Here is a 12,185-nt window from a genome sequence, read left to right as displayed (position 1 = left end):
ACCACTTTCGCGCAACGACGCTCTGAGCGTGTTTTTTAGGGAATTGACTAGTTTGAACCTGGGACCTGTTGCTGCTAAGGAGACGGCAGACCACACATGACATGTAGAATTCAGAAGTGTTCAGTGAGACTAGCGATGATATAACCAAATACTTAATGATTTCAGCGTCAGCTCCACTGTACTCCCTGTAAAGGAATCTTAATACTAACTAAATTTAGTGGAAGGGGTTCAAGGCTTTCCTATTTTTAGTTAACTGGTAAAATAACGTCGAAAAAGCAGTTAAGTTTACCATTGGAAATTTTATTCTACTCACAAAACATTGTTTATAAATTGCGCTATTGATAAAAGGAAATGTTTTAATACAGGATGGTAAAAACCAACTGCGTTCAACAAAAATGTGAACGAATATCCCCTGAATGGGTTTCCAAGTTCTACAATGGATCGAAGGGTGATCTATGCCATATTACATCTATAATCTAGCTTTAAATTAAGTTTCACAAAAGAGAAAAATATCAAAATGGTCTACGGTGACCCTCAATTATCTTTAATTACTTATCTAACTTGTCGTAAATTACAGTGGCTGATGTGGCTTCTCAATAACTATATAACAGAAAATTCATCGCGTTTCAGATTTTTACTTCAAGTGGCAAATGTGAACACCATGACCTTTAATTGATGATTGACACTAGTATTACGCAAAAAGGGGATGTAACAGATGAGACTTCTGCAGTTCTGAGTGAAGCTTTATGCGCTGTTATGCGGCATCGTGTGCGTTCATTACCTTGTCGGTGTTCGTCAGGGGGCAGCGGACAGCACAGCTCCGCTCACCTCTCTGTCTCGGAAGCAACTCTCTCCTAACTTCTCCTTACTACAATTTACCAAAGTTGGTTTTAAAAAAACTATCTGGCTGTGTTTTCATCTGACCAATGAGGGTCTCCATGTTAACCTTAAGCTCCACCTACAAAAATTCTGTCTGTCCAATGAGAAACGTTATACTTTTCGTTGTGGGGCAATGTTTTTAAAGATTGCAACGTAACAGAGACGCGAAAAAGTCTCACGCTAAAACTTGCAGCTGGTGTGGTCCTTTTAGTGTTATCGTAAGATCTATACTGTTCTTCTGGAGGGCTCTAGCTTTTAACATGGGCTGGGGGATGGTCTTAGCGGTTAGCTGGCGACGTGGGTGTCCGTCCCTTATCGTAGGGCCTTCTAGCTTAACACGGTTCTGCTATGGGCTTCTGTTCTCGTTTCTCCCCTCGGAACTGCGTCTGTCTCACGGTGGGAAGGTATGAAATGCATTTAGGCATTCTTGTGTTAGTCTGTGGTATTCCACTTGCTCACTCGTTACTCGTATTACTTTGGTTAATTTAATCTCACGATTTATTCGGAGCTATGTGACATACTACTGGATTTGCTTATCATGTCAGGGTTTTCATGGAAGGTGTTGGATTTGCCTGACACCTTACAGATGTCGGAGATCTGATGTTTTACCGGATTCCTGATATTCACGGTACATTCGTGAAATGGTCGTACAGGAAAATCCCCATTTCATCACTCCTCGGAGATGTTGTGTTGCATCGCTCGTGAGCCGACTATAACACCACATTCCAGCTTACTTGAATCTTGATAACCTGCCATTGTAGCAGCAGTAACTCATCTGACAACCGCGCCGACACTCGTTGTCTTATAAAGGCGTTGCCGACCGCAGCGCCGTATTCAGCCCGTTTAGATATCTCTGTATTTAAACATGCTTGTCCTTATGAGTTTCTTTGGCGCTTCAGTGTATTAGCGATGTGTAAAATAGAATGATTTTTCTGCTACCGTCCGTTGCAGATGTTACTTAATCTGTTGTTTCCATATTCCCCACGGGTTTTCATATCTGGACTTGCTTCGTCGCCATAGTGGATGAAAGTTTGATTTGTCCTCAGCTTCGAAGAAGATTATTTCGCATGAGGTATTCCAATTGCACAAGCAGAGTTTAGTTTCTCAAATGTTTGACAGTCAAGAAAATCCTTACCCCAAAAAAATTTTATCTGCCAATGAGAAAAACTTCTAAAATAAAAGAAGAGGATAGGTAGCTTGGTCGGTAAGAGTACTCCGTGCGAAATACAAAAATTCTGGGTTCGAGTCCTGGTCTGGTATACACTGTGCCAGGAAGTTTCAAAGCAGAGCACACTCCAATATAGAGTGATTCATTTTGGATTCTAACACGCTTCCCATTGAGACAGACTGTGGAGAGAGAGGCATAAAATTAGAAACAACGCACGCTGTAATAACACTGTGTGTTGGCCAGGAGGAGGTGAGCTGGTTTCAGCAGCCCCACGTCACCCTACGCCGGCGCTTGTGTGTTTCAGACGGAGCAGTTCACCGTGCTGTGGATCCTGTTCGCCAGCATCGTGCTGGGCAACGCCGCCGTGCTCGTCGCGTTGCTCGTCAACAAGGCGCGCAAGTCGCGCATGAACTTCTTCATCATGCACCTCGCGCTCGCCGGTGAGTCTACAGCAGATACAGCGCAGATTTAGCGCTTCAGTGCTATAAGAACCATGTTCTGGTGAAGTGCCAGAGTCTCTTCTTTTCATTTGTTTTATCTCCTTCCCCCCCATACGGGCAGGGATATGGCTGTAGCGGTACCGTCAAGCCACTGTTCAGCCAAAGGCTTCGTACAAGGAACGCAACAATTATTTTCTCCGCCAATTTCGGTTGAAAAAAATGCGAAATTTATTGTGGGACGTAGTAGAATATTCCTACCTCAATCTCTATAGCTTCATGAAGTTCAGATAGGTGGAGTCGCTATACATAACCTTCAAAATGGCGTCTGTGACGGAGGTGCGTTGCAAGCAGAGAGCTGTCATTGTGTTACTTTTGGCGAAAACCAGGGCATCGCAGATATTCCTAGGCGCTTCCAGAATGTCTTCTGAGACCTGGCAGTGACGAAAAGCGCGGTGAGTCGTTGGGCGAGACATCTATCCCTATCACGTACCTGTCCGATCTCCCGCCTGCCGGCCAGCTGCACACAGCTGGGACTCCTGCAGTGTTGCAACGTGCGGACACTCTCATTCGATAAATGTAACTCCATCTTGGGCCGAGGGGCGTTGGACAGCGTCTGGTCGATGAAATTTAATAATACTGTTCCAACAGCCCTGATTTTGATTTGATTTTATTAAGCAAACAATTTCATCGTTCCAATTACGAGGTCTTCCGGCCTGTCACATGGAGGACACCAAGTACCTCTCTTGCTTGTATAAGACAGGGCACCAATTTTCGTATTTGGTTCCGTAGATGTTCGAACTTCATGTGTTTTCTTCACACATTTGACAGCATCATGCTCATGCTCGTGAAATTGTGACATCTACGGAACCAGATACGAATATTGGTGCCTTGTCTTGCACATGCGCAAGTGGTGCTTGGTGTCATTAATGCGACGGGCGTGAAGATGACGTAACTGGAGCGTCGGAACTGGTCGTCTAATAAAACAAAATCAAAATAACAGCTGTTGGTACAGTATTATCACTGTCATTCAAGTTGATTGACCGATCACGACCAAACAGCTCGCTCCTGAACTGGATGTCTCTGTTGCTAGCACTGACCCTCTGGACCAGCAGTTGGGCTTCTCAAAGGTGTGGGCCCATTGCGTTTTCCTGGTGTCTCGTACCTTCCGACTTCCATCTGTTTGGCCCAACGAAGGATGCACTTCGCGAGAAGCAGTATATGAATGACGGGAAATTTATTGATGCAGCAAGACGTTGGCATCAACGTCGATCATGAATGGCACCAAGACTGCATACAGGCCCTCCTAGTAACGTAGCGTAAGGCCGTCGCATTGCGAGCTAAAATCCGAAAAATGTTCGGGCTCACATGTGGTTCCTCTTCGTCGAGATGTCTTGGCTCAAGCTCGTCTAGGGGTTGAACCGCACGTGTCGCATTACACGCCCTAAATTAGACACTTGTGACCATTTGGTTAAATTGTCTGGCTGATGGCAAGTTTGCGATGTACAAAGATAAAATAACATATAACAACAGTAATAATAATATCGGGAACTAAATTAACGACCAATAAATTATGTAGGCCAGACAGTTGAGATTTGGTTAGAATATAAAGTTTATTCAGAAATCAAACTAATAGCGAAGGTGGTTGTATTTAGAGTTACTGTTACACTCGAGCGCATACCTATTTGACATAGTTCTATCATTCACAATCTCATCGCGAAATACAAATTATTTACGCGCAAAGTTACAGTTCACAACAGGCGCGCGGCTGCTCACCGCTCAGAGACCAAGTCCCGCGATACCACACAACGCGAAATTTTCTTAGTCGTGTCACTTCCTAGCTGCCTAAGACCGACCGTCCGCTTTCGCGTCTCAAACCGAACTGTATACCCTTTGGTGTCTCCAGCCGAACTGTACTCTTTGGTCTCTAGACCAGAACTGCCCGCTGCCCGTCTCCGACCGCGTTTCCCGCGCGCCGAGCATCTTCGCTCAACTGACTAGCGCAGTTCCCTTTCCTGAAGCCTTCCATCTGATTGGCTACAGCTTATTCTACATTGCTTTACATTTTAACATATTTTAATAATCAAAGCTTGACCAATTTCACGCTCTAAATAAAGTAACAATAATATCCATTACACAATAAACGTTAAATTCTTTTATATAAAACCAATACAATATTCTTCTTAACTTTGATGTCACGGCCAGTAGCCTTGCACCAATGTGTTTTCTGATAAATAAATGAAGAACAAAAGTAACTATTATGCACTAAACTTTACAACAAATATTGTATTACCCAAACTTGAAATGACCGGGACAGTGCGATTCCTCTGGACGAAACATCTAAATTGCACTCAAGTTCACAGTGGAATTCAGGCGGTGTGTGGACTGAATGTGGTGTCGCATACAGCCCTAGCGAAATGGTGGCAACATCTTGTCCAGGGCGGGGGAGACGTGGGTAATGGTTATAGGGAGGGCAGGACGGTGACGTCGACAACAGACGGCAATGTCCAGGCAATCGAAGAACTAATTCGCAGTAATCGCACAACGGCTTTCGAATGGCTCGATGATCAAGGAACAGATTTCTATGGTCGAGGAACTGAAGGATTAGCTGAATGTTCTGACCGTTGTTTACAAACAGCTCATCATTGTGTTGAGAAATAGTGTCATGTATCTCATTTTTAATTGTAGCACAGCATTCAATAAAAACCACTCGGCCTGCTATAATAATGCGTAACTTACTTTCTGAAAAACTGGTGTAAAAACGTCAAGAACACATTTAAAACACTTTGCAGAAAAGATGACAAGAGGAGCACTGAGCATTCTATAAAGGTTGTACCAGCGGTGGGAAAAAATTGTTTTTGGGTAGCGGGAGGAAGTTAGATGTTTAGTGGGATAGAAAGGCGTGTGTATAAGTACAGACCTCTGATAGGAAGTATCGACGGATGGTGAGAAAGGAGTAGCTTGAGAGGGGGTTTGGGGAGGCGTCGGGGGGGAGGGGGGGGGGGGAATATGAAAGGGAAAATGTGTGGGAGAGAAAGGTAAAGGGGGAAGCCATTATGACATGTGATAGGGGGCATGAAATTACAGTTGATAGAATGGATAAATATCGGGACGTATTTCGTTGTGTGGGAGAGGCAGACGGTTAAAATTTCGTAGGGAGATGATGGGGAGTATGTAGGTGTAGGGTTAGTGGAATTTGTTAGTATAGGGTAACAGGATTAGAAATTAGAGAGGAAGAACAAGACTATTAAGGTCAGTTTGCAGATTATATAATTTGTACGCAGGTATTCACTGTGAGTGCGAAGAAGGGGAACTTTGAAGAGAACTGGAGTCTCGCAGTTCGTCTCGTCAGCGGCGCTGTACATTTAAATCCTCACGATAGTCCCTCAGTCACCGGATGTAACAGTCCCCGTCCATAGCTGCCTCTCGAAATGGGGTATGTCTTTCCTGTTTTAAGGTTTCCGATGAAGATTGCCAAGCAGCACTCACAGTAAACCCACATTCCGATTAAAGAGATTTGGTATAACTGGCATTTCAAATGTCTCCTTAGTAATACTTTTCCAGAAACTACTCGCTGGGCACCGTGTACATGTGTGCATGTTGGTGGGTGGGTGGGTGTGTGTGTGAGAGAAAGAGAGAGAGAGAGAGAGAGAGAGAGAGAGAGAGAGAGAGAGAGAGAGAGAGAGACTGTGTGTGTTGTTTTAGCTCCCAGACATTCAGCTTCACCAACCGCTGGGACGCAGTTACGAAGTTTGACTTCTCACAAGAGTTTATGTCTCCGTTAATTCGATAAGCAGCCGTTCAGACTGCGGTTGACAAATGGCGAATCCCTTTTGTTCCTCCCCTTCATTGCTGTGATTTATTCTCCATGATGGTCCTCCACTGGCTTTAAAACGGATGTAAATTACTCAGACGAATTAGCCTGCCAGTTCCACAAATGATGATAAATGAGCATCTGAGAATCTCCTGTTAATCCTATTGTTGTCAATTTAGAGTACCGCGCCGCCGGCACCAACATTCGCTTTTCGAGCTGAGAATCCTGCCCATCAAACACATTTTAAATGGCCCTGCGCGTTCTTTTAGTATCGTTCAGGATCAAATGTGTTTGTTTATCGCAGTTTTATTACGTTTTTACGTCCTTGAACGGTATCTATTTCACTATTTTTTTTTATATATTTTATGTACTAGTTTACAGTAGAATGAGAGGAATGCCTGACGACGATCCTATAAAGTCGTAATTCGTCATAAAATGAAAGAAAAAAAATGCAATAAAAGACGTTTCGTATTTTACAAGTCTGTGCCGGAAGGTACACCTCGTACCACAATTATTTTAACCCCTCCTTATTCCATACCCGAATGGTCTGTGTAAAGAACGATTGTCCACGAGCCTCTGACTGCGCTCTAATTTCGCTAATTTCCTTTTTGAAACTTAACATGCTCGGAATTTCAGCGCTAAATTTTGAAAGGCCTCGGCTATCTGCGCCGACTCCTTTTAGGGTAACATTAAACTCACATCTCAGGCTCACGTTATCATTTTGACGTCTCACTCTATGTCCAAGACGTCAGCTGTCATCGTTGGTAACTTGGGAAATACCATATTGGATTTAGCAGTTTTTAAATTAAGGTCGTATTTCGGGAATCTTGTATAATAACTTGTATCCTATGAATAAATGCCGATTGAAAACAACGAGATAACGAGGATCTCTCGAAATACATCCGTATTGGTACAGTTTGTTGTTATGAAATGACGAATGACATATTTGTTGTTAAAGAATTTTCGTATTTGACTGTTTTCATGTCATAGCTTACATATTATGAAAGTGTGCTATTTCAAGGCAACGGCACATTTAACATGAATAAAAACAGCCGTTTCAGGTACGATTTGGTACAATTAAACGACATGTAGTGACATGTAGGAGTCAAATGTTTCGCGAATTCATTAAAATGGAGTTAGAATATGTAAAGCAGATAGTTCGTGTCATGCTGGTTTCATTTTTTCACCTTGGCGTTCCTAAAATATTCTGGGACTTTCTTATTGATTTAATACAAGTATTGTCTATAATATTCGATGTTACGTACTTATAACAGCTCTCTCTCTCGCTCTCTCTTTCTGTCTCCGGAGTAAGCCGGCCGGTGTGACCGTGCGGTTCTAGGCGCTTCAGTCTGGAACCGTGCTACCGCTACGGTAGCAGGTTCGAATCCTGCCTCGGGCAGGTTTAAGTAGTTCTAAATTCTAGGGGACTGATGACCTCAGATGTTAAGTCCCATAGTTCTCAGAGCCATTTGAACCATTTCTGTCTCCGGAGTAAGTTATCACTGTCAATAATTTACAAATTAAGTGTGAAAAATGCAAATGCGAAAAACATTCAGCGCATTGATCATCTGGTAAAAGAAGTTACCACTGCGAACAAAAGCTTGATGACGTTGACATATCTGCAAAAGAATGAAAAGGGAACTTAGACGCCTGTAATAGCAAACAAGAATGTCATCAGTAAAAGTACCTCTTTAACCACCGTATGACGTTCTTCCTCATATTATTACAACAAATTGTACCAATAGCATTGCGTTTTCGAGAGATCGCTGATGTGCTGATGTTTTGAAACAGCATTTATTCATTGGCGTAAGTTAAATAAGCTTCCACTTTAATTCGTCTGCTAGAATTGCTACCCACCCATTCCAATTACCGGACAACTCCTGAAATCAATTTTCTAAGTTTCTACAAATAAACATGTTGCTGAGACATCTTAATGAACAATCTCGGATACACATGTATACATAATTGGATTCAGTGCTGGATGGCTTCAATTTGATGCCTGTAAATCAGCAGTTGATGAGCGCATATTAGGAAACACAGTTAGAACCAATTCTTCAGTATGTTCCAAAATTAAATTTTTAAGAACGCTTTAATGTCTCCCTTATCCATAGCCTAGTCGAAAGGAAAGCATTATCGACATTCATAAACGACGTAATTTCGAACTAAATGTATCACCCAGTAAAGAAAAAATGTAGCCTCCAGTTTTCTCTAATTGAGGCGAATGTTATTGTTTTCAACGCCATTGAGCCTTGCGTGTTGCGAACAGAACGATGTGAAAGTCTATAGACAGCTCTTCCCGTCTTCAACAAAGCAGGTGACGTCAAGAATATTTCGTGTGCCCCTTACGTGTTACCGCTCCTTTTACATGCGTGCAAGTGCGGCCTGCGCCTGTCTTCTGTTACCTTCCATAGTACAGTGCTCTGACTTGGTTGAATGCAACAGTCATCTCTGTGTTGCCGTGCATGGAATCTCTCGTGGAACTCAACGTCTCTTGATTTTTGAGAGCCAGTCAGAGGTTACGCTATCAAGGGAGATCGTAGTCAAGGCAGTAGACACACTTGTCCGCTAGATTCTGTATGGACGCTGATCTGCCGTTTCATAATGACTGGCTGAGTCCGCTTTATGTTCATGGCTTAAACCGCATTTTCGAGCGAACTGCACTCATAGTTCCGACTGGACGTGATCTTTTTTATTTATGTTTCTTGGGAGTTGATTTCTCGCGTCACATGCTTGTTTAAATTGGATTGAACACAATATTCCTTTGTGTTAGGTGAGGAAACATGAGCCCACGTGAATACAGATATGTAGTTGTGCTTCTCATATCCATGAACCCTCGAGCAAATCAGTCCCTCTGTCTCTCTCAGTTAAAGGTAGGGAGAGCGATTTAATTTCATTATTTTTTGGTCTTGTTACATGCAGACGCTACTGATAAATTCTGATGCAGTATTGAGACAAATTTTAATCACATACATCAGGTTTCCTATCTCGTAAAGAATTTTTTTGGAACACCAGAAACTGTTTCTAGAGCACTTTGAATTAACCTTTTCATCAGATTAAGAAGTTTCCTTTTTTGAACTTTCCAACCACGTGGATATTATGTATGCACCAGTACTCGGTTTCCTCATGAACCTAGTTCTTTTTAACTGTTTTGCTTCACTGGGAAATGCATTTCCTTTGCTTCGCCATCATTCAACTCCTGTCTTTCGTGGGATTTACAGCCATCAGGTAAGCCGATGTACATAGTTCGGAGCAATGACGCCTTCAGATCAATACCGCATACATAAATTTCACCATAGTTTGTTAGGATTTGAAAGGTCTCATTCTGAGTTATTTGTTTTGATAGCACGGATTTTGTCCACAACATGAAGCTCGTTAACTAGACATGCATTAACGCAACAGCAGTTCTGATCAGAACTTATCAATCCGTTTCTTTCAAGAGCTTTTACGAGAAATTCCCCTTGCACTTAGAGAGCACTATCGTTGCCGTTAGAATTTCCGCTCAGATTGCGTTATCATGGCGACATATCTGAATACTAGCTGAAAATCAGAGTAAGACTCGTCTCAAAACTTTAATTGAACGTTTTGCAATATTTTTCAAGTCGACGGCAGGTTTACAACCTCTCTGTGTTGTACAACGGCTCTCTGGTAACCTCTGCCACTAGAAATTTTAAATTAACAACAGCGTCAGTTGCAATGTTTACCTAGATTTACCTAGGTTTCAGTTGGTATAACCCAACCTTCTTCAGAATAAAAGGAACTACGATTTGTCCATAATTGACAACGTCAAAAACTATAATTCTTTTACTCTGAAGAAGGTTGGGTTATCCCAAATGAAACCTAGGTAAATGTAGGTAAACATTTCAACTGAGGCTGTTGTTAATTTAAAATTAATATTTATACAGTTGCTGACAGGGACGCAAAATGTTGAAAATATTAAAATTTCTGCCACTAGAGTTTATCAATCGTTCCCTTATGCTCTCGAACTTTGTTGAATCTTCTCTCTTCTATTTGTCCAACTCGATAATGTTCCCAGATTGATGAGCAATACTCATGGTCTGTGGCACGAGTGTTTTGTAACCCACCGCTTTTGTGGATGGATTTGAGTTCCTTAATATTCCTCCAGTTAAACTCTGCCTCGCAATGGTTTCAATATTACTAGTATTGGCACCCTTCCACTTTAAAGGGCTCTGGACTGTTATGCCTCGTATTTTACGGTTATTAGTGGTTCGAGAAATTTATCGCGAATAGGGCAATCGAACAGTGATGGCGTTCTCGGTCTATTTATGCACAATGTGTTGAAACGTTCCGTCCGTCCGTCCGTTCCTCTGCGTTCGTAGTGTCATACAAATTTTCACAAGTGGGCGCAGCCAGATATCACGCACTTTTGGCGATGTGTGGCGTTAAAGAGGAATTATGTCATGTATTGCTCGAGATTTAATCTGAATCGTTTATTGGTGAATACGGTTTCTCTACATTGTTCACATGCGAAATCACTATAAGAAAGGATCACAAGCCTCGCTTTGATCCATGAGATGGTTAAATCTCTCACTATTTTGAAGTCAGTCTAAGAAGGTTGTAGCTATGTAACTACTCTCACGAATATTCAGAGATTCAGCTACTGGACCAGCATATGTACATCACGAAAAATTCATACATCGCCTCCAGCTGGTTCCTAGCAACTTCCGCCGATAAATTGCACATTAGCAAAACTGGAATAAAAATCGAAGTCTATAAGGAAAACGTTGCAACAAGTAGGAGGATGGCGATGGTAAAAGTAATTTAAGAAATGAGGACGTCCGTATTTTTCGGTCAGTTGCTCCTTCTCAACAACGAGTCATAATGTTTTGCCATTAGTACTACCTACATCGCCAAGCGACTTTCATCACATTTCGTCAGCAACTGCCAACATCATAGCATACAATTACACCAAAAATTGTATAAAAATTTGAGGTTTTGTATACTGTGAAATCCCTTGTGAGTAAAAGTTCACACTGGTACACAAAATTAATCGTGTGCTAGCAACACCTTTTGGATCTAAGCTATAAATTTAATATGTACAACCTCGGTAACCTCAAACGAAAAGCAGTGGGTGTTAACAAGCTCATACACTTAATTCAACAAAGTAGGACCTGAGACCGGTGATCACTCAACTCCGTGAGTGCGAACCAAGAATGCTCTGTCACACCGGTCCTGCTATTTATTTTCGCACCGTAGATTATTCACCGACTACCATCGTGACCTCCGCCTTTGTGCGAGTGGCTCTCCGGTTGTGGACGAGGTGGCGTTACTGTGACGAGATATACTTTAGTAAAAAGATTGCCAATGAAATTCAAACCGTTATCAACCTCTAATTGCAGAATCAATTTCATATTAAATGAAAAAGGCGTGCAAATTTTCAGTATTATGCATACAGTATCAATTAACAACCGCGACATTCACCCACCGAACTTAGAAAATCTGAACTTGGTTTCAGAAGTTAGAAGTTAGATTGGTGAGATTTTACAGCTTTGCTAATCTACACATAATATTTCTCGTTACTGCATCGAACTAGGTACTTTGACATTTTTTAAATATCATAGATACTTAATAAGTGACAGTAATTATGATACGAGGAAGAGTAAGAAAGTTAATAGAATAAAAAGTGATCTGAATGTATGTAATGATAATGTAACAGTCCTGACTGAGACGTGGTATTTACTTGTATTAAGAAAAACGTGGAAGGGAGGACCCACCAATCTAACTTTCTTTTTTTTGTGTTAGCAGAAGAGCCAACACCGTGTTACGAGCGGAGGCCGAAATGCACGCGTTTTAGTTCACGCAGGTTGGCGTGAGGAGGGAAGAACTATACTGACGTGAGGTCTGGAACATGACAAGGAATTAGAATTCA

The 12,185-nt window shown here is 41.9% G+C and overlaps 1 protein-coding gene across 1 annotated transcript in view; it reads left to right on the top strand.

Annotated features, from left to right (window-relative positions):
• LOC124711872 (cardioacceleratory peptide receptor-like) overlaps positions 1 to 12,185 on the top strand; it is a 432,968-nt gene that overhangs the window by 110,683 nt on the left and 310,100 nt on the right. The window contains exon 2 of the mRNA XM_047242110.1: positions 2,352 to 2,487. Coding sequence (XP_047098066.1) covers positions 2,352 to 2,487 — 136 coding nt within the window. The remainder of the gene's footprint in view (positions 1 to 2,351; positions 2,488 to 12,185) is intronic.

Source organism: Schistocerca piceifrons, chromosome 8, assembly GCF_021461385.2.
Source record: "Schistocerca piceifrons isolate TAMUIC-IGC-003096 chromosome 8, iqSchPice1.1, whole genome shotgun sequence".
In the NCBI taxonomy this organism is placed as follows: Eukaryota; Metazoa; Arthropoda; class Insecta; order Orthoptera; family Acrididae; genus Schistocerca; species Schistocerca piceifrons.
The sequence above is the reverse complement of the archived record's forward strand: the minus strand, read 5'-3'. Positions and strand labels throughout refer to the sequence as shown.